Genomic DNA, 23,899 nt, shown 5'->3' with positions numbered 1-23,899 from the left:
CTCTGCATGCCTCTGGAGGCTCCGCAATTGCGTCACACCCTCCATATGGAGCCTCCGACCACATTTTCGAATCAAGCATAAATTGGCTTTTAGTCTAGGCCTCAGCAATGGATTAGTTCACTGAGATGGGCGCGCACACAGTGCCTTCGGAAAGTATTCAGACCCCTTGACTTTTTCCACATTTTGTTATAGCCTTATTCTAAAATGGATTAAATACTTTCTTCCTAAACAATCTACACAAGATACCCCATAATGGCAAAGCAAACACAGATTTTATTTTAGCAAATGTATTAAAAATAAAAAACGGAAATACCTTATTTAAATAAGTATTCAGACCCTTTGCTATGAGACTTGAAATTGAGCTCTGGTGCATCCTTGAGATGTTTCTAGAACTTGATTGAGTCCACTTGAGGTAAATTCAATTGATTGGACATGATTTGGAAAGGCACACACACCTGTCTATATAAAAAAGTCCCACAGTTGACAGTGCATGTCAGAGCAAAAACCAAGCCATGAGGTCGAAGGAATTGTACGTAGAGCTCCGAGACAGGATTGTGTCGAGGCACAGATCTGAGGTAGGGTACCAAAACATATCTGCAGCATTGAAGGTCCCCAAGAACACAGTGGCCATATCATTCTTAAATGGAAGAAGTTTGGAACCACCAAGACTCTTCCTAGAGCTGGCAGTCTGGCCAAACTAAGCAATCAGGGGAGAAGGGCCTTGGTCAGGGAGGTGACCAAGAACCCGATGGTCACTCTGACAGAGCTCCAGAGTTCCTCTGTGGAGATGGGAGAACCTTCCAGAAGGACAACCATCTCTGCAGCACTCCACCAATCAGGCCTTTATGGTGGAGTGGCCAGACGGAAGCCACTCCTCAGTAAAATGGCACGACAGCCCGCTTGGAGTTTGCCAAAAGGCACCTAAAGACTCGCAGTCCATGAGAAACAAGATTCTCTTGTCTGATGAAACCTAGATTGAATTCTTTGGCCTGAATGCCAAGCATCACGTCTGGAGGAAACCTGGCACCATCCCTACAGTGAAGCATGGTAGTGGTGGCAGCATCATGCTGTGGGAATGTTTTTCAGCGGCAGGGACTGGGAGACTAGTCAGGATCGGAGCAAAGTACAGACAGAGTGACGGTTCACCTTCCAACAGGACAACGACCCTAAGCACACAGCCAAGACAACGCAGGAGTGGCTTCAGGGACAAGTCTCTGAATGTCCTTGAGTGGCCCAGCCAGAGCCCGGACGCTCCCCATCCAACCTGACAGAACTTGAGAGGATCTACAGAGAAGAATGGGAGAAACTCCCCAAATACAGGTGTGCCAAGCTTGTAGCTTCATACCCAAGAAGACTTGAGGCTGTAGTCACTGCCAAAGTTGCATCAAAGTACTGAGTAAAGGGTCTGAATACTTATGTAAATGTGATATTTCATTTTTTAAATTTGTAATACATTTGCAAATAGCCATGTCAGCAAATGACTGCAGTTTGAACACACATAAATCCGATTTGGTCACTTGTAACTTGCTGTTTGCACAGTCAGTATTCCAAAACGCATTTCAGCAAAAAGGCCTGCAGTGTGATTGTGAACAAGGCTTTCGTTGTCCAAGCAGACACCTACCCTCGGCCTACTTTCACAACTTAAGTCATGAGTCATCTTTCACCCCATCTGAAACATCAATACCTGCCTATGTCGCATCACATGACAGTGATGGAAAAAATTATAATTCCAAATCAATAATTACGTCACAATATTATTTTTGGACGATATATCGATAACTCAATTATGTTTTCTACTGTAGGTAGCATTATCTAGGGCAAGTCAGCTGTACCAAAACTCCAGTATTTTTCATCCTATTGCTTGTTCTCCATCTTTTTAACCCTGTGAGATGCAACTTAGCAAAAATACATTTCCTAAATTGCACCCTGTACAGGTCCTAAACAACAACAAAAAACATATCTAACATTACATAGTGCATCTCATTAGGCCTACATATCTCTTAGTAGTTTATGTTGCTACTACTCTGTTTATTATCTATGTATAGTCACTTTAACTCTACCTCCATGTACATATTACCTCAATTACCTCGACTAACCTGTGGCCCCGAACATTGACTCTGTACCTGTACCCCCTGTATATAGCCTCGTTACTGTTATTTTACTGCTGCTCTTAAATTATTAGTTAATTTTTATTTAACCAACAATGCAGTTTTAAGAAAAATAAGTGTTAAGGGGTTGTAAGTAAGCATTTTCACTGTAAGGTGTACACGTGTTGTATTTGGCGCATGTGACAAATACAACAAATAAGTCAAATCAAATTGTGTGTCAGTATGATTAGTGGCATCGGTAGCCTCTGAAACATTGGAAAATTGTCCACTCATCTGACACCACACTGGTCACCTACACAAGCTTGTGTAGGAAGTCATACATGCAAATACATGACTTGAAATATGCTTTCTTGTCTTCTCTTAAAAAATACAAATAATTACAGAAACAAAACATTCCGAGCCAGTTTTGTAAGTGTTGCAAAAATGCTCCATTGGGCTTAAAGGGTTGCCAAACAGACATTGGTCACATTAATATATTGATAGCAAAGTTAGAGATCGTTTCCCTTCCAAATTCTGCAAATATGGACAACCAAATATTTCAAGAGTAGCTTTCATGCACCCTCTACACATCATTTGAAATAATTGTGGTTTATGAGACCATTCATTTTAATGGTAAAGCAGTAAGAGAAGGTGCTCTCCAAATTAAGTCAGAAAGGTCAACCAAATATTACTAAAGTAAATTAGCTGTTCTCCATACCTAGAAAACGAAAAAAAAACACGTTTATTTAAAAAAAAATTGATAGTATTTTTGATTCTAACATTTGGATTGGTCATTGTATATTCCATTACACAATATTTACCATCGCATGTAAATGCTTTTGATCCATTTTAATATAATTTCACAGTTTTTAACCAAATGTTTTCTACCATTGAATTCCAATGTTACATTTTTGAAACGATTCCAGCAAATTGTTAAACAAACTTGAAATTCACAGTGATTATTTTTATAATCAGAAGCTTATTACAAGTATTTCTGAATTGTAATAAATGTTTCCCCCCCCCCTCATTTGAATCTGTTTGGGTCTCACAGGGTTAAATAGTGAGCCAACTGATCAAAACTAATTCTCTCAATCTCCTTGTACCTCTGCAGCAGACATAGTGAGCAACATGTTTGAAACTTCTAATAGCAATGACATATAGAATTCCAATACATATATTTCAGCAACTAAGTATCGTGACAATATCATATCGCGAGGTCTCTGGCAAGTCTCAGCCCTAATATAACTGGATAACATGGGACTTTGGTCAATAAGAGCGATTTCCCCACCATTGTCATGTTAAAGTTTTACTGCCTATGTCCATAACACAGACAGCTAAATCACATTCGACTGAGTTCATTAGCTAACACCTCAGTATATCTCTAGGTTACATTCATATGCGATGTTACATGTGCGAACATTAACAGATAAATCAATAGATAATGACTGAAAACAGACTGAAGGGAGGTCATTGATCTGTCGTTATCTAAACTGGATTTTAGTTACAGTCAGGGTCTGTCACTAACACACACACACACACACCGGTTCCCTACCCACCCACCTTCTACCCCCAAGCCATAAGAGCGGCAGGTAGCTTAGTGGTTAAGAGCGTTGTGCCAGTACCCGAAAGGTCACTGGTTCTAATCCCCGAGCCGACTAGGTGAAAAATCTGTCGATGTGCCCTTGAGCAAGGCACTTAACCCTAATTGCTCCTGTAAGTCGCTCTGGATAAGAGCGTCTGCTAAATGACTAAAATGTAAAAATGTAAAAAAATAAGACTGCTAAATACTTAACCAATAGCTACCCGGACTATATGCATTGGCCCTTTTTGCACTAACTCGTCACACACTGCTGTTACTGTTTATTATCTATCCTGTTGCCTAGTCACTTTATCCCTACCTACACTACATACATACAAAAGTATGTGGATTCGGCTATTTCAGCCACACCCGTTGCTAACAGGTGTATAAAAATCGAGCACACCGCCATGCAATCTCCATAGACAAACATTGGCAGTAGAATGGGCTTACTGAAGAGCTCAGTTTCTGTCCTGCTAGAGCTGCCCCGGTCCACTGTAAGTGCTGTTATTGTGAAGTGGAAATGTCTAGGAGCAACAACAGTTCAGCCGAAGTGGTAGGCCACACAAGCTCACAGAACAGGACTGCCGAGTGCTGAAGCGCGTAAAAATCATCTGGCCCTTGCCTGTTTCAGCATGACATTGCCCCAGTACACAAAGCGAGGTCCATACAGAAATGGTTTGTCGAGATCGGTGTGGAAGAACTTGACTGGCCTGCACAGAGCCCTGATCTCAACCCCATCAAACACCTTTGGGATGAATTGGAACGCTGACTGCGAGCCAGGCCTAATCACCCAACATCAGTGTCCAACCTCACTAATGCTCGTGGCTGAATAGAATCAAGTCCCCGCAGCAATGTTCCAACATCTAGTGGAAGCCTTCCCAGAAGAGTGGAGGCTGTTAAAGCAGCAAAGGGGTGGACCAACTCCATATTAATCCCCATAATTTTGGAATGAGATGTTCGACAAGCAGGTGTCCACATACTTTTGGTAATGTAGTGTATATGTACATATCTACATCTCAATTACCTCATACCCCTGTACATCGACTTGGTGCTGGTACCCCGTGTATATACCCAAGTTATCGTTAATCGTGTATTTATTACTTTATTTCTAAAATAAAATCTCTGCATTGTTGGGAAGGGCCCATAAGTCAGCATTTCACTTTTAGTCTACACCAGTTATTTATGAAGCATTTGACAAATAACATTTGATTTGACATACACACACAGTTCTAGGAGAGTTGTGGCCCAGGGCTGTGGATCGGACCCTGGGGACCATCAGGCATCAAGCTGTGATCCAACCCCAGATGGTTAATCACACATTGGGGAGCCTTCCGCTCTCCATCCTCACCCTCCTGGAGGTATGCATTGCTCAACTGTCCCCGTCTGATCCCACTGCCAATCGTTACAGCAGCAGTTATGAACCACATAACGTCTTCACTTCGATAACGATGCCTCCTTGTATGGAAGTAAACTACCAAGCGATCTGGCCCTAATTGGCACAGTTGGTAGCAGACCGCCAACACATTAGCCCTGGACCCAAAAAGGTGACTGGTTCAAACCCTGCTGTGGTTGTTCCCCCCTTAATTGCTACACACCAACAGACCGGTCACGTATTCAATTACCGGACAAAGCTTATAGCAGTCTTTGTGTGTCTGCAATGCTTTTATAATTGCCGTGATAGCAGAGAGTTAACTAAAACAAGTGTGCGATTCTTGCTTAGTCAGCAATAATAAACCCAACTTTATTGGGGCAAATAAAAATGGTGCAAATACTAGCAGCTCACATGTATTGTACGGATATATGTGCATCTTATCACCTTCAGTCATATTACGACACAGTGCCAATAATTATAGTTCCAGTGTATTGGCCAGCAACAGTACAGGCTCACCAAAAGCACCAATCACAGCCTTACCCTCACATCTGGGCTTATCTATATATAACAGCAATCTGGTTTAGTGGTATCATAACACCATCATCATACCGATTTCCTAGTACAGTAATGCTGCAACTCCAATTAGCTTATCGCTAAAAAGGTCTTGTGCCAGACAGTTTACTATTAACACACATTTTGATCTTTAGCTGCTAATGTCTGTTCGAGAGAATTTAACATTCAGAGACTTGATGAAACTATAAAAGTTCCCATTGACTGGGTGAATTACCATATGGCAGGCAACCTAAACCACGTACATGACCACCAGGCCTTCGAGGATTGTGAAGACGACACCAAAAAAACGTACGGACAGAGCTGCCATCTATAGAGGACATTTACACTAACCGCTGCCACAGAAAAGCCCTCTTTATAATTAAGGACCCCAGCAACCCTGGTCATTAATGGTTTTCACCCCTATGGTCCGACAGACCAACTCATCTTGTTATGGTCACCGTTCTACAGCAAGGCATCCCGAGAAAACCAGGGTAAGATTCTGTCGATGTGCTCTTGAGCAAGGCACTTAACCCTATTTGTGCCTGTAAGTCCCTCTGGATAAGAGCGTCTGCTAAATGACAAATGTAAAAATGTACTATGAAAAGAGTATAGTACAGCCTGTACACTATATCCAAGTTGGCACAGGAGTTAGGGACAAAAAAAGAACTGTAAAAAAAAAAAAGGAAAAAGAAAAGGGATGATATCTACTCTCGTTGGCTGCTCCCACAAGTGTCTTTTCGTCAAGCTTTCTGTGATTACAGCTGACGAAGATCACAATGTTTGCAACAAACATTCAGAGTGGATATTAACGTTTTTCTACGAATGAGTCCTGCCTCTGAACTCATAGGAGTCCCCATGGAACACAAATTGTTGAAATACGAGAATGAATGTCCAAGACAACATTTTCCCCTCAGCCAGGGGACAAGAAATATTAGCTTACCTAAAATTAGAGGATAATTCTAAGAAATTGCTATGGCCTTCTCTATCTATTGTCAGGTGATTGCCTCAAGTACAGGCTGTACAGTGTACATTCGCTACAGCCATGAGATCAGATGTGTTTACACAATCAATTTAGATAAGGAGAAATGGCCTCACTTTTACTGCCTCTGAGTTATACGTTTATAACATTAATGTGAATGGGCCTAACTCGCAAAAAATTTAAAGCACACACACACGCGTCTATAAAAGGGGAAAACTTGGCACAGATGCTTCAGGCTGTCAGACGATGTGGCACCCTGCCTGTCAGGTATATGGAGCATTGTCAATCAAGTCAATGACATTTAATTAGACCTTTTTGACACCAAATGGTGACTGTGGCAAAGACCACCACCACGGTCTTGAAACACTTATGCACCCGAGACAGACCGGTGAGTCTAAAAACTGTTACAGCAAATCTAACTGGAACTCAACTGAATCTGACAGAGGTGTGACATTTGTCATCTAAATAAAACCCATCAGGGTGTAGATCAGGGGTTAATTGATTGACTCCGAACCTGGAGAGCCACATTGGAGCAGTCTTATCTCTGGATGATAGGGTCAAAGACCAGTGGGTTTCTGACAGGCTAACAGATCATAAAGGCTTTTGTTTGTTTGTTGTGCGCATCTCCGTCCACTAATCTGATCTAAGAGATGAATCTATTAGAACAAATGGGATGTCCTCTTAATACAGCTGTTCCACTTCAGGATAGCGTGTGTGTGTGTGTGTGTGTGTGTGTGAGAGACTCACAGGGTGGATGTCTATGAATAGTCCGTGTTCGTCCTCAGTAGGCTGAAGTCCCTGTACGTAGTCCAGCAGCACAGGGTCAGCATTGTAGAAGTGGGGGTGGGAAATGAACACTGGCGAGTCTAGAACACAATATTAACGCAACATTACCTTTACTTGTATCATCATCATCACCACTATTATCATCAACATTATCATACATTTCCTTTGTAACAAGTATTTGTGAGACAAGAGGTTGAATCCTAACTTTGAACTTTGTTTAAAATCAGGGATGGGCAACTGGCAGCCCACCTTTTGTAGGCAAGCGGATCAATTCTGAGTTAGAATAGTAGAATACACAAAGCGCCATTTTGAAATTTGGTTGTGCATCAGCAGTTTCTCTTGTCATGTCAGTCACTCAATTAAGCCCATTTCAGCAAAAAATAAATCAAAATAAATAAAGTGTAAGTTAGCCGGCTCGACTATCTAAACTTGTAGTAATCATGGTCGAATTAAACAGTCAGGCCCCACTTGATTTTTTAAAATCACTCTTACTCAGATATCATATTAAAAACTGCAAACATTTCTCTCCACCCTATGGCAAAATGTGTAGAATTGCATCAAATTTGTTACAGGCTTTGGTTTTTTCCATTTATATTTCGAGGTTGGACGTTAGCGCAACCGATTGGTGTCACCTCATTAGTCAGTATGTGTTACACCTGTGCTGGTTTGTCATCTCGTTAGTGGGAAGGTGTTTCATCTATGCTGGCCCAGGTGATATTTAAGAGTGGCTGGCCCAGTACTCCAGGTGTCTTGAGAGATGAGGAGGGTTAACATCTTAGTTGCCCCCCCATTTGATTTCTAAAAGAACACAATCCTTTATCTGATCTTCCCGGTTTTCATTTTGCTCCACTTTTTGGTTTGCTTCCTGTCTTTAAGTTCGGTGTGGGTTTTACTTTTGTTTGCCTCTTCTTGGGGAAATTGAGTGGCCGCTCATGGTGGGTGTCTTTTAGGTCCCAGTTGTTGTTGCTAGTCAACATTCAGTGGACACCTTTCAGAACCCCTCCTAAAATCACCTGTTTCGTTTTGGTGGTTGTCAATGACTCTGTTAGTTCCCCTTTGTTAGGGTTTTATTGCTGGGGGATGTAACCAATTGCTAAATCTTCTTTCCGCCCATGGCACAATGTTGCCGCAAACTGCAATATTTTCTTCACACCCAATTGCAAAATCTGTAGAATTACAGTAAATTAACTCTAAAATGTAAATGTTCTCTCCGCTGTAAAAATGTTTTGCTCTCAAGGGGGCCAACATAATTTCACTTAGGGCCCCCAAAAGCCTAGGGCCGGCTCTGACTGCATGTGTGGGTATGGATGTGGGTACACAGACCCCAGAGCCACTGTGGCCCATCGTGATGAGTTCAGATTTTTTGTGGCCCCCACCCATCAAAGTTGCCCATCCCTGGTTTAAATCTCCCCTTGACATTGATGCATGATTATATAAAACATTTCTATAGTGTGTGGGCATTTCTCAAGCTACAATTCAGCACCAAGTGCTCATGTTATCTTGAGATGTCATGTTCTATGGGGTGCTATTGGCAACATAAGTGTCATGAATCATGAGGCGTTGTCTCATGCCTAAGTGTTTCTCAATGTGTTTGTGGTCCTCTGTAGCTCAAGTGGTAGAGCATGGCGCTTGTAACGCCAGGGTAGTGGGTTCGATCCCCGGGACCACCCCTACGTAAAAAATTTTATGCACACATGACTAAGTCGCTTTGGATAAAAGCGTCTGCTAAATGGCATATTATTATTATTATTATTACTACTACTACTGCAGCAGCATGGCTCCTCTGTGTGTGTGTGTGTGTGTGTGTGTCATACCTCCCCCACCAGTCTGTTTACCAGACAAGGTATGTGGGTCATGACTAAAAGGGTATATGGAAATCAACCCTGAAATGTGACCTCAGAAACAGCTTATCTACTCAAATAATTATTCCAGTCATCATTCAGTTCCAATTGGGCAAAACATAACCCAAAACAAACTGCAAATGCATCCAACGAGTTTGTAGAGTAACAAGCCTGATATAGTCATTGCTTGCTAGGAATATGGGACCAAATACTAAGCATTAGACTACTTTAATACACTTTCAGAGAATTTGTCCAAATACTTATGACTTCCTCAAATGGCAGGACTAGATATAGTGATTTCATTTCTAAACGGTAAAATATATGTATGAAAATACCCTCAAATAATAGGTGACATTCTGTACCGTCGCCTGATAAGAAACATTTGATCTCAAATCCAAAATGCTGGAGTATAGAGCCAAACTACAAGTTTTAGCTTCACTGTCCAAATAAATATGTGGGGATTGTATATGTATCTGTGTCTGCACTCACTGGATCTGCAGCTGCTGACGTTGAGGAGGCCAGACTGTCTGCAGGGACAGAAGCCCTCATTGGGAGCGTAGTCTGAGCCGTTAGCGAACATAGTCTTAGGAGCCACGTAGCGATAGAGGGGAATCCCCTTCATTATCCCCTCACGCTGGTACACCAGCTCCAAAGACCTATAGAGAGAAAGAACCGAGAGAAAGAACCGAGAGAGAGAGCGCGTGTGTGAGAGCGCGTGTGAGTGAGTGAGAGAGTCTGTACCTGCAGGCGTCAGGACTGTAGAAGGGCAGTGTGGACTCTTTGGTCATGAAAGGAGGCCACATTTGTCCTGCTGTGCCGTTGATCATGTTACACTGGGGAGTCTTCCAATTGGTCAACTAGAGACAGAAAGACAGAGGGTTACCATCCATTATACATTGAGCTCTCTTTATAGAGCATGAAATAATTTTTTAAAAAATAGTTCATTCAGGATTTGACTAAAGTCAAACTTTAGATTTTTATATTCATTTATTTAGCCGAGAGTCAGATTCAGAGTTGAATAGTCACGTTGCAGGTGTGATTGCAGGGTACAGTGAAAATCTTAGGCTTCGAGCTCCAACATGCAGGACTAAGTGAAATAAAATAATAAAAATAGTCATAAAAACAATAGAAATAGCAGTATATACATAACCACTGTGACAGCGATGAATAAATAATGTCCATTGGGGATGAGGCAGAGTAAAGCCTGTTGAGGGGGTGTGGGGGGAATGACCATAGGGGGAGCAGCAGGACCAGAGGGGGTGGGGGGGGGGGGCATAGGGGGAGCAGCAGGACCATTGAGGGGGTGTGGGGGGAATGACCATAGGGGGAGCAGCAGGACCAGAGGGGGTGGGGGGGAATGACCATAGGGGGAGCAGCATGACCATTGAGGGGATGGGGGGGGCAGCATGACCAGAGGGGGTGGGGGGGGAATGACCATAGGGGGAGCAGCAGGACCATTGAGGGGGTGGGGGGGAATGACCATAGGGGGGAGCAGCAGGACCAGAGGGGGTGGGTGGGAATGACCATAGGGGGAGCAGCAGGACCATTGAGGGGGTGGGTGGACCAAGTGAAAAAAGTCCACTCAGTAACAGTTGCCATTGTTTTTCATGAAGTCCTTTAACTAGAGACCCAGATCGGTTTTCCTCATCTCTGCTTCTTCTAACCGCCGCTCTCAGCCCAACCATAAAGGTGAAAGGTCATGGCTGTGTGATCCCTGAACTCCAGACCCCTAACCTCTCACCTTGGTCAGGCCGTTCCATGAGTCCACTTTGTGAATCAGCCGGATGTCATCCTTCCCAGTGTGGATGGTGAACAGACCAGTGTTGGTGTTGTTGAACTGATGGGAGAAACAGACACAGATTGACGTTTAACCAGTCACTAAAACCAGACAGCCAACTTAAAAACAGGATGTAGATAAGGGGTACTTCTATACTACCTCAAACTGCGCATGTTATGTCTCCATGAGATGGCATCTTAACCGACTTTATTTGGCGTCAATGCGGTGTCAAGTCTTCACATAGGAATGAAAGGTGTCACGTGATCGATGGCTTTGTCCATTCATATATACAGTTATTGCTCACTACCCATGCGACCCCAAACTGTTCAAAATGTCCTCTGGGGATGGAGTGTGGAAGTGGTCATGTAGTGTCCATCTATGTGCCAACACTTAACTACTCTCCATATAACAATATGATAACAGACTCAAAATCAAATATTTGGGCCCCCTGGGGGATGAGGCCACTGGGCACATATTCTGGCCAGGATAACTACATGATTTAGATAGATAGCTGGTTAGCCTAATTTACCTACCTAACATAGTTGATCAACTGGACATTTCTGACAGGTTATAAATAGTTCTTTACATTTAAGTCATTTAGCAGACGCTCTTATCCAGAGCGACTTACAGTTAGTGCATACATTATTCTTTATAAAAAAAAAAAAATCATACTGGCCCCCGTGGGAATCAAACCCACAACCCTGGCGTTGCAAACGCCATGCTCTACCAACTGAGCTACATCCCTGCCAGCCATTCCCTCCCCTACCCTACCCTGTACCAATTGCGCGCCGCCCCATGGGTCTCCCGGTCGCGGCCGGCTACGACAGAGCCTGGATTCGAACCAGGATCTCTAGTGGCACAGCTAGCACTGCGATGCAGTGCCTTAGACCACTGCGCCACTCGGGAGATACAGCATCTTTAAGGTCTGTCAGTGAATTACATAAGAGGAAACTGCCCATGCACTACATAATTTCAAAGCCTGACTGAGGCCTCAATTCAATTAGATCAAGCATTAAAGGGATACTGTGAGATCCTGGCAATTGTTTTTCTACATACTCAGAGTCAGATGAACTAGTGAATACCGTTTGAATGTCTCTGCGTGCAGTGTGAAGGAAGAACGAGGTAATTTTGCGAGCCAATGCTAACTAGCGTTAGTGCAATGACTGGAAGTCTAAAGGTACGCTAGCATTTGCTACTGTACCTATAGACTTCCGGTCATTGTGCTCTCATCTCCTCCACCCGCTCACTCACCTCAGAGAAGAGGCCAAACTTGCCGGTGGAGGGCAGCATGCCAGGGAACCATTTATTGAGGAAGTCCACCAGCTTGCTGTCGTAGCCCCACATCAGCTCTCCTACAGACTTGCTGAGGAATGGTCCCTCCTTAAAACCTTTAAAGGTGGTGCTGATCAACAGACGCACTCCGAGTGGCATGTTCTCCATCATCACCGCCGCACCCTGGGAGACAGAGGGGAGAGAGGGAAAAGAGGGGGGAGAAACGGGATGAAGTGGGGGAGAGATGAGAGGGGGGCAAAGAGATGGGAGTCCAGTTCGTATTAAAAAAGTGTGTGTGTATATATATATATATATATATATATATATATATATATATATATATATATATATATATATATATATATATATATATATACACACTCAGCAGTGCAGTCTTACCAACACCAGCATGTTGGGGATGGTGACCACATCTGACTCGTTGCCCACTGACATGCTGGGCTCAAAGAAGTAGCTCCTGTATTCAAGATATGACACTGTATCGTTGGGATGAAACGTGATGTTCTGCTTCTGAATACGCTTCCTGAAACACACAACCACAAAACCCAGGTCAACCTCCAACTGACAGTATATGTAAATGGATAGACACTTTACAACATTATAAAGGGTTTATAGACTACTAATAGTTAAGATGACTGGAGATCTGAATGAATAGCTGATAGGGAAAAGAGAAGCAGAGGAAACAGAGAAAGGGGATAGAGAGTTCACTTGCAGGGGTAGAGCATCTCAGTTTTTAGGTCCTCTTATTAACAATGAAGGACATTCCACTGACACTGGTTCCTATTAGCTTACTGAGATGAAAACAGGGTAGAAATTCTAAGAAGACATAAGTTGTTCAATGATAAAGAGAAAGGGAGGAAAGGTCGAGCGAGAAGGAAGATAGGGCTGCACGATATGGGGAAAAAAAGGTAATAGATTTTTTTTTTAACCAAATATTGCAATATACATTTTTTGGTGCGATATAAATCCAAACATTTGGGTGAATTGTTTTAATCATAGAAATAGAATGACTTCTATTAAGAAGCAAAGTGGAACGCAGCATCGTTCTTGTTTGGAACAATTGGTTGACTGCATTTGACCTAACAGAACAGCATGCAAACATAGTGAATCTAACAGCGAGGAGGAGGAACTGTGCTGCTTGTGATATGAATATTGCACAGATGCAAATTCAATTGTGTAGTCCTAGAACAGAGAAACTGGATACGTTATAGGGTGAAAGAGGCAAGATCCATACGGAAAGGGGTACAGATTATCCAATAGTCATTCCACCTCAAAAAGATCAAGAAAGAAGATTGACACCCACCATCTGATTGTTCTGAAATCGTTTATGTTAGAAAACAGATAAAATTAGTATTCCTGCAACATTTTGTTGAAATGGTCAAAACCTGGTAATAAGCAGGATGTAGGACGTGACAAACCTAACTTCAAATACTAATTTCTCTGAACGGGAAACTAAATATCACCAAATTCACTGAGAACATTACATAAGACGAAGAAACAATACTCTGTCCAAATTGGATGTTAGGTACTATATTTATGGAATATTATATGAATCCTTTAAATTAAAATGACCAATTTGGCTTAATGTCCCAGAGATCAAATGATATTTTGACAAAAAAACATTTCAAGAACGCTAATCTTATCTGTTTCTAACTCCAGAAACAATTTCAGAACAACCTAAGATGGTGGGTGTCATGGCTTGCTGAAATGACATGGAACGACCCAGGGGTGACAGAGGCTAAGAGACAGTGAGAGAGAAAGCGAGAGGGAGGAGAGAGGAGCCCCTCGAATAGGGTTTGAGTCTCTACCCCCCCAGGTGAATGATGGAGAAATGCCCTCCTCATCCCTCACTCCTAGGGTGAAAGGATGAGAAGAATACTGTTCGTTGGAGCTCCTGTTGGGTTGCTGAGCATTTAGCCCCACGGGGCTCTGGGTCTCACAGCTGGCACTAAACTACAGCCATTAACCTGAAACTCAGTGACAGAGGTATGAAATGGCCTCATTGACCTAGAACATTCGCACGGTTGCCTGTGAACTATTGAACTACAACCTGCAAATCAGGCGGGGGCGAAGGACACCATCGACCGTTCTCCTAGCTAGCTAGCTACTGGCGTTGTCGCCCCTGCCTCTTCTTCTGTGGGGTTTATCAGCGGTTGTATCAAACGTTATGGTGTATTACCGCCACCTACTGTACTGGAGGGCCCCCGCCTCCCACATGTGTACCGGGGTCCTAGCTTAAAAATGGACCAATAGACGTATAAAGAGGTGTTCCTGCAGATGCAGGATTGCCCACATGCAGGAAAGCCCCAAACTGCAGGCCGCAATTGCACCCTTCTCCAAACGTACAGCAGTGCAGTCAACACACCAACATAGAATATCGTGAAAAAGAAACTACCACACGATTTTCTAAAGTAAATTGTGTCAACCAATTTTCAGTTACATTTAGCTAGGCTAGGGGTTAAGGTTCAGTTTTGGGGTGTTAAATTGTTACATGCTAGCTAAGGGTTAAGGTTAGGCAACATGCTAGTTTAGGGTTAGGGCAGTGTTTCCCAAACTAGGGGTCACCTGATTTGAAAATGGGGTTACGAGAGAAACGTATACAAACATATACATAAAGCTTAATAAAGAGCAGTGATCCCATCAAGAGCAGTGTCCGAGAGAAACGGAAATAAAATCAATACAATTGTGCTTGGTTCATATCGTTTCTGTCTTAAGTAACCTACTGTCTTTATCTGTGATTGACATGCAGGTTTACAAAATCGTGTGGTGGACACGAATTTCGCATAAGTTATGTCAATTTCACAATAATTTGTTAGAACGGGTTGGTGCAGTATAGCTACTTCCTTACTTGATCATCTCCCTGTGCCTGTGTGATTTCCCCTGTTTTTGGTTAGTATGCAGCACCCCCCCCCCCCCCCCCCCCAAGTTCTGTTGATGGTCTTTTCCTCATCCTGTTCCATTGTGGATTGATACTACAAAGTTTATTAAATAGCATAGGCTACAGTAACGAGTAATAGACTATTGCGGAAACACTTGCTATGTTTAGAGTGTCGGCAGACAACATTGTTGTAATTGGCTTCAACGAGCCGAGACGTCTTCATGCATCGCACTTCTCTTAAAATTTTAATAAATACTAGTTTCCCGTAAATTGTATTGTATGTGTGAGGCACATTCTCAATAAGCAAAAGATGCCTAGGCCTACCATTGATACTCTATTATAGGACAGAATCATTTAAATACGTTTGGAGGAGCGAGTCTTTGGTAACTAGATGAGAAGCGCTCTTTGGAGATGGGGATGGATACTTGAACAAGCGAAATTAAGTATGCAGGTAGGCGTGTGTGTGTATATGTTTTAGGATGTGCCATATATATTTAATTCAAGGCACTCTGATGAATAGACCGTAAACATATTTTATGGATAGGCTACTTTGCAAAGCCAGGATTAAAAAGAAACGACACGTGCCTCCCGAGTGGCGCAGTGGTCTAAGGCACTCCCATAGTGCAGCGCACAATTGGCCCAGCGTAGTCCGGGTTAGGAGAGGGTTTGGCCGGGGGGCTTTACTTGGCTCATCGCGCTCTAGCAACTCCTTGTGGCGGGCCGGGCGCCTGCAGGCTGACCTCGGTCGTCACTTGAACGGTGTTTCCTCCAACACATTGGTACGGCTGGCTTCCGGGTTAAGCAGGCGGGTGTTAAGCAGCGCGGTTTGGCGGGATTTGTTTTGGAGGACGCATTACTCGACTGTCGCCTCCAGAGCCCGTTGGGGAGTTGCAGCGATGAGACAAGATCAAAACTGGGGAGAAAAGGGGGTAAAAATAAAATACAAATACAATTTTGAGAAAAAGAAGAAGATACGACACACTGCTGTTGAATCAGCCTTCATTATTGTAGCCTAGGGTAAGGGTAGCCTATGGAGGGCTTGGTTTTTACATCATATAAAAACAGAAAACAAGCAAAGTTACTTAAAAACAACAATATTTCCAAATAGGATGGGGTCAGAAGCATGATATCATAAATCACTTCTCTCATTCCATGGCACTGTGTACACACGTAGGGCTAAATGTCTTTACGCGTAACATTCACACGTCTATACAAAATACTAGGCTACTGTCAATTGTATCGTTGCCCATGTGCGAGGCAGTTTAAAAAATAAAAAATCTGCCGTTGATATGGCATTATAGGAGGACGGAATAGTTTGGAGGAGCGTTTTTTAAATATTTCTAAATACGAAATTCACTGGCACATCTCTCGTTCCATGGGCACGGTGCGTCATGGCTGGATAGGCTGCACCTCAGCTCTCAAAACCCACGCCATTACCTTTCGCCCGATAAGGTGCACTTGGGGTGCTTTCTAATCTACTATGGGTTAGAGGTAGGCCTAATGATAAGCAATTAGGTTAGGAGTGTAGAAAGGGTCCTCTCCACCATAGGTCATCGGTTTAAAAAAAAGGCACTTATCTTTTCCTACTAGCACTGACTTTGCTGATAAATACTTTGCTGAGGGAAAATGTACTTCATACGACTGTGATGTGTCGTCTCACCTAGCCAGTTTAAGAGAATTGCACTTATTGTAAGTCGCTCTAGATAAGAGTGTATGCCAAATTACTAAAATGTCAAAACATTTCATTTAAGAAAAGGGTTAGAGCTTTTTTTTAACTTTTTCAATTCGAGACCGAAATGAGAAATTGACCGTCCTCCCGTGACCCAAATCATCCTTCAACAAGCCAAATTAAGTCGAAATTGTGTGAATATAGATATATTCTCATATCTCGTGACCTGCCTCACACGCCCAGGGCCCACTTTGGGTCTCGACCCATAGTTTAAGAAACCCTGGGTTAGAGGTTATATAGGTCACGGGTTAAAGGTCAGGTGTGAAAGCCTACCTGTATACATAGGGTCCTCTCTGCTCCACCATGGGTTTCTCTCCCGCCAGGAATTCGGTGGGGTTGAGGACGTTGAAGAAGTAAACAGACATGAAGAAGGGGACAGGGATGTCCTTCCACATGGTGTAGGACATCTCATTCTTAGGGTCTATTACTAAGTTCTGAGAGAATAATGATAAAAGGCATATTATTATACATAACATATACACATAATAATATACAAGGTGTGCAGTACGACAGCTTGTTCTTCTCTGCAGGATGGGATCACTGGCAGTTGACACTCGTATTCAGCGTTTGTGATCCCACGTGGGAACCAAACCCATAACTATGTGGTTGCCAGTACTCTGTGCCAACCAGAGTCATTTGAACCAGTGTTTGTAATAAAGGATAGTGGTAGCAGTAGAAAGTATCATTATCCCCAAGGGGGAATTGGTTTTGGCAGAATCATCCTTAAAAACAGGAGAGACATCTTGGGAAAGCAAGACGTACAGTATGCCTATAAACTGTGTGACGTAAAACATGCATTGCACAGGGCTCCCTTCTGGCTGGGGCTTCTGTATGTCAGGATCGGAAACAATATACTGAACAAAAATATAAACGCAACATGTAAAGTGCTGGTCCCAGAAATGTTCCATATGCACAAAAAGCTTATTTCTCAAATGTTGTGCACAAATTTGTTTCCATCCCTGTTAGTGTGCATTTCCCATTTGCCAAGATAATCCATCCACCTGACAGGTGTGACATATCAATAAGCTGATTAAACAGCATGATCATTACACAGGTGCACCTTGTGCTGGGACAATAAAAGGCACTAAAAATGTGCAGTTGTCACAACACAATGCCACAGATGTTTAAAGTTGAGGGAGCGTGCAATTGGCATGCTGACTGCTGGAACGTCCACCAGAGATGTTGCCAGAGAATTTTGAATGTTCATGTTTCTATCATAAGCCGCCTCCAACAGTTTGAGAATTTGGCAGTAAGTCCAACCGGCCTCACAACCGCAGACCACTTGTAACCACGCCAGTCCAGGATGTCCACATTTGGCTTCTTCACGTGCGGGACTGTCTGAGACCAGCCACCCGGACAGCTGATGAAACTGATGAGTATTTATTTCTGTAATAAAGCTCTTTTGTGGGGCAAAACGTATTCTAATTGGCTGGGCCTGGCTCCTATGCCCTCCTGAAATCCATAGATTAGGGCCTAATTTATTTATTTCAATTGACTGATTTCCTTCAATGAACTGTAAAATCAGTAAAATCTTTGAAATTGTTGCATGTTGCATTTATATTTTTGCTAGGCTTAGGCATAAGGTTAGCAGGGAGGCCCGTGTCAGATTTAAGAGAAATTGTAGAAATAGGTGGGGTTTATAACATTGTGGCTGTGGTAGCTAGTGACGATTACAACAATATATTTTATTGAGCGGATAGTCAGGGGGCCGGAAAATAATTACAAATAATTTGTAGAATACAAATTGACCGCAAGAAGCCCAAACTGATATAATATTTGACTAAAACATCATTTCAAACCTTGCTTACATTTGTATACGAATCACATACGTAAATTGTTTCCCCGTTTTCAATACCTCACCTTGAGGATAATGGCACTGAGCCTTTTTCTAAAATGTTTTATGAAATTGGGGATTACATTGGGAGGGATCTTGGACCATTCCTCCATATATAATCTTCCCAGATCCTTAATCCTTTGTCTGCGCTTATGGACTGCCCTCTACAATTCAAACCACAGGTTTTTAATGGGGTTCAACTAAGTCAAGAGACTTATGGCCATGGCAAAATGTTGATTCTTGTGGTCAGATACCCATTAATTTGTGGGTTTTGTTAATGTGTGCTTGGAGCCATTGTCTTGGTGGAAGATCCAATTGCGACCAAGTTTTGGCCTCCTAGCAGAGGCAACCAGGTTTTTGGGTAAAATGTCCTGGTACTGGGTAAAGTTCATGATGCCGTTGACCTTAAGGGACCCAAGACCAGAGGAAGCAAAATAGCCCCATAACATTAGATCCACCACCATATTTTACAGTAGATATGGGGTTATTTTCTTTCTGCATCCTTATTTCCACGGCAAACCCACCACTGGTCTGCGTGGCCAAAGACCTCTATTTTCATGTCATCTGACCGTAGCACTGGTTCCAATATGCACGTTCATATCAATCATTTAAGATGTCATATCATTTATATATTCTCTTAGGTTTATCAACCAGGAACTTAGAGCTGAATATCATGCATAATACTGCATAAAGGTACATTACATTTTAGTTATTTAGCAGATGCTCTTATCCAGAGCGACTTACAGTTAGTGAGTGCATACATTATTTATTTTATTTTTCATACTGGCCCCCCGTGGGAATGGAACCCACAACCCTGGCGTTGCAAACGCCATGCTCTACCAACTGAGCTACATCCCTGCCGGCCATTCCCTCCCCTACCCTGGACGACGCTGGGCCAATTGTGCGCCGCCCCATGGGTCTCCCGGTCGCAGTCGGCTACGACAGAGCCTGGATTCGAACCAGGATCTGGCACAGCTAGTACTGCGATGCAGTGCCTTAGACCACTGCGCCACGTGATCAAGAAAGAACTAGCCTAACATTTAGGGGAAGTTGTGGGGCAAAACCAATCGATAAAGAACAGATAAAATAATATACAGTATAGATTACTATATTGAACCTTTAAAAACAAAAACACATTTTATTGTCATACATTTTTACGATAGCACAGCCACAGTCAGAATTGGCTATCTAGTGTAAACCACCTGTTGTCTGCTGATTTCGTCCTTTTGTGGGTAGAATTTTTGGACAACATATACACAGGCAAAAAAACAAACATTGGCAGTAGAATGGCCTTTCTGAAGAGCTCCGTGACTTTCAACGTGGCACCGTCATAGGATGCCACCTTTCCAACAAGTCAGTCCGTCAAATTTCTGCCCTGCTAGAGCTGCCCCGGTCAACTGTAAGTGCTGTTATTGTGAAGTGGAACGTCTAGGAGCAACAACGTCTCAGCCACGAATTGGTAGGCCACACAAGCTCACAGAACGGGACCGGGGAGTGCTGAAAAATCATCTGTCCTTGGTTGCAACACTCACTACAGAGTTCCAACCTGCCTGTGAAAGCAACGTCAGCACAAGAACTGTTCGTCGGGAGCTTCATGAAATGGGTTTCCATGGCCGAGCAGCCGCACACAAGCTTAAGATCACCATGTGCAATGCCAAGCGTCAGCTGGAGTGTTGTAAAGCTCGCCACCATTGGACTCAGGAGCAGTGGAAATGCGTTCTCTGGAGTGATTAATCACGCTTCACCAGCTGACGAGTCTGGGTTTGACGGATGCCAGAAGAACGCTACCTGCCCCAATGTCCAGTGCCAACTGTAAAGTTTAGTGGAGGAGGAATAATGGTCTGGGGCTGTATTTCATGGTTCGGGCTAGGCCCCTTAGTTCCAGTGAAGGGAAATCTTAAAAGCTACAGCGCACAATTACATTCATAACAATTCTGTGCACAAAGCGAGGTCCATACAGAAATGGTTTGTCGAGATTGGTGTGGAAGAACTTGACTGGCCTGCACAGAGCCCTGACCTCAACCCCATCGAACACCTTTGGGATACATTTGAATGCAGACTGCGGGCCAGGTCTAATCGCCCAACATCAATGCCTGACCTTACTAATGCTCGTGTCTGAATGGAAGCAAGTCCCCGCAGCAATGTTCCAACATCTAGTGGAAAGTCTTCCCAGAAGAGTGGATGCTGTTATAGCAGCAAAAAAAAAAGGGGGGGGGGGGGGGGGGGGGCAACTCCATATTAATGCCCATGATTTTGGAATGAGATGTTCAACGAGCAGGTGTCCACATACTTTTGGTAATGCATCTCTATTATGTGTGGTTCTACTTTGGAACAGATTTCCTAAATTAAAATCACTTGGAGCTGATTTGCTGGTGTTTTCAAATAAAATCGCCTTGGGGAACCCTGATATAAGTCTACAGTCATCAACACATACCAACCGAAGTCTTGCAGGTATTTAGCCTACACAGTAGTGGAAAAAGTTGCCAATTGTCATACTTGAGTAAAATGTAATATATTTTCTATTAAGGTGACTAAAGTAAAAGTGTGTCACTTCAGTAACAGTATTTGGTTTTATATTTACTTAAGTTTCAAAAGTAAATGTAATTGCTAAAATACACTAAAGTATACATCATTTCAAATTCCTTATAATTAGCAAATGTACAGATAGCCAGGTGCACACTCCAACATCATTTACAAACGACGCATGAGTGTTCAGTGAGTTCTCCAGATCAGAGGCAGTAGGGATGACCAGGGATGTTCTCTGATAAATGCATGAATTTTACAATTTCTGTCCTGCTAAGTATTTAAAAAATGTAACGAGTACTTTTGGGTCAGGGAAAATGTATGGAGTACAAAGTACATTATTTTCTTTAGGAATGTAGTGAAGTAAAAGTTGTAAAATATAAATATTAAAGTGCAGATACCCCAAAAAACTACTTTAAAGTATTTTTACTTAAGGTCTTTACACCGAGAGCCTACATGGTTTTGCACATGTGCCAGTTGATAAATCTCAACGGCAGTATCAGCGTTTGGAAGTTTGGAAAAGTCATTGTAATAATGCTTACCTGTGGATCGTTTTTTTTTCAAAGTCACACCCACAAAAGTACCGACCGCAACCAGTGGAGAACATTCAAATGAAATTTTATTCAACGTTCTGGCTTGTAGAGAACTAGGAAATGTTCCAAACAAATGTATGGCATTAATCTCAGACTGTGTAACCACATGGTAGGTATAGGCATTGATGGGCCCTACAGTGAAATGCCTTTCCCAACAACGCAGTAATCAATAGCAATATAAAACAAAGAAAAAAAAGTCAAGTACAAAGAAAAAAAACACGAGAAATAGAAATAAGAGTAATAAATCAGGTTAACTATAGGCACTTCGCTATACGTTAGTCGTGACTGACCAGGAGAAAACGATGCCTTTGCATTAGACGTAGGCCTACAACCGAAGTATAAAACTATAGGAAAAAGCTACAATATTTAGCTTTAATCTCAGTCACTTACCTTTACTATTTGCTCGTCAATGATGATTGGTCCAACGAATACAATAATTGTCCCAAACACTACAGTCAGAATACCTGCGACAAAAAGTCCGATTGCTAACTTAGATTTATTCATTGTTATGGACACAGTTTAACTATTCACCAATAAAACTGTAGCCCTACTGAAATGTATCTAGAAACAATGCATGCAGAGCTATCGGCTATGTCAAGTTTACTGGCTTTTGTTCGGGGCGCTTCTTGGATCGTTGCAGATCTAGACAAGGCGAGAAAAATACGGACTGTCAACCAATTCACAACAACACCTCAAGTGTTGAAGGACCTTGCCACTCTACAGAATATGACCCTAAAGTACAAAAACAGGTACAAAAATAATGCTGTCTTGAAGTCGAGTAGTCGACTGTGAGCGCTCAAGACTGGAACTGCAGTGTTTATATTGCACAAGCCACGCCTCCCTACGCGCTGAGGCTGGTGGGGGCTGCAGTTTATTTGCGTTAACAGAGATGCATTTCATTTATGTCACAACATTTTATGCAAAATCTATATATATGATTATTCATGTATATAAATATTGTATGAATAGCGTTTCCTCACATTTTAAGAACTGATCATACATTAACATTTAAAAAACTAAACACATTTCATAAATGAGGCCCCAGGTGGGAAAAGGAAGACAGAGCCCAACATATTGATCAGTCACCTTTTGTGTTGTAGTTATGAATTGAGACAGACAGACAAACAACAGACAGAAAATATTAATGCCATGTGTAAATTGTTGTTTAACGCTCTGGACCGAAAGAGCCCCGTGGAAGGCTGCAAATCTGTGAAGGCTATTTCGATTGATCCAAGTTGACTCTCAAGGCTGACTTACTGACATACACATTACAGTATCCTCCAGCCCTTCAAAGGAAGCAGCCCTTCAAAGGAATTATAAAAGGGAAGCCTTTATTTCAGACAGGAAACACTGCGTATTCGTTAGCCATTTATTCGAAGATTACATGCAGTGCTTGGCATTAGGCTCTGCTCCTCCAGGGTATCTCACTGCCAGAGCATACATCATGTAAGATAATAATAATTACAGGCAGTGAACAAGGTATGCTATACCAATCCCCCTGACCGAAACAAAAGCAGAGCCCAAACAGGTGGAGGCTGGGGTGGGTGGTGGGAAAACAGAAACAGACATGCATGGCGAGTAACGCATGTCAAATCAGAAATTGAATCAAATTGTATTCGTCACATACACAGTTTACAGCAGGTATAAAGGGTGCAGTGAAATGCTTATGTGCTAGCTCCCTCAACAATGCAGTACATTAATCAATACCAATAAATGGTTGCATAGTCTACACAGTTTAGTAGATGTTGTAGCGGGTGCAGCGAAATGCTTATGTTACTAGCTCTTAACAATGCAGTAAAATGTCAAACAGTAAACAATAATATAAAATGTAAAATAAATCAAGAAATGGCGCAATGAATCCAATTAACAACCAAATAGCAATGTAACAGTAATCCAAATGCAATTAACACAAGATATACTAAGAGTGATATGTACAGCAGTAGATATATTAGAGCTATGTCAAGAATCCAGTATATAAATATGTCAAGAATCTAGTACTGTGACAACTCTTAGGACTCAGCATTAAATGGAATTTGAACTCATAACCTCAACAGGCAACTGGTAATGTCCTGCTACAGT

At 42.5% G+C, this 23,899-nt stretch overlaps 1 protein-coding gene across 2 annotated transcripts in view; it reads right to left on the bottom strand.

Moving 5' to 3' along the window:
• Nucleotides 1–22,592, bottom strand: part of LOC311100298 (scavenger receptor class B member 1-like) — a 33,457-nt gene extending 10,865 nt beyond the window's left edge. For both annotated transcript variants that reach the window (XR_014609822.1, XM_084141161.1), the window contains exons 1-8: nt 22,211–22,592; nt 17,144–17,304; nt 12,645–12,786; nt 12,225–12,428; nt 10,938–11,033; nt 9,938–10,053; nt 9,686–9,852; nt 7,317–7,435 (exon numbers count right to left, since the gene is read on the bottom strand). Coding sequence is in view for 1 of the 2 variants with exons in the window: in XM_084141161.1 (XP_083997287.1) it covers nt 7,317–7,435; nt 9,686–9,852; nt 9,938–10,053; nt 10,938–11,033; nt 12,225–12,428; nt 12,645–12,786; nt 17,144–17,304; nt 22,211–22,324 (1,119 nt within the window). In the remaining variant the exon portion in view is untranslated. The remainder of the gene's footprint in view (nt 1–7,316; nt 7,436–9,685; nt 9,853–9,937; nt 10,054–10,937; nt 11,034–12,224; nt 12,429–12,644; nt 12,787–17,143; nt 17,305–22,210) is intronic.
• Between the last annotated feature and the right edge of the window lie 1,307 nt (nt 22,593–23,899).

This window comes from Coregonus lavaretus (assembly GCF_964263955.1).
Source record: "Coregonus lavaretus genome assembly, chromosome: 24".
NCBI classification, from domain to species: Eukaryota; Metazoa; Chordata; class Actinopteri; order Salmoniformes; family Salmonidae; genus Coregonus; species Coregonus lavaretus.
The sequence above is the reverse complement of the archived record's forward strand: the minus strand, read 5'-3'. Positions and strand labels throughout refer to the sequence as shown.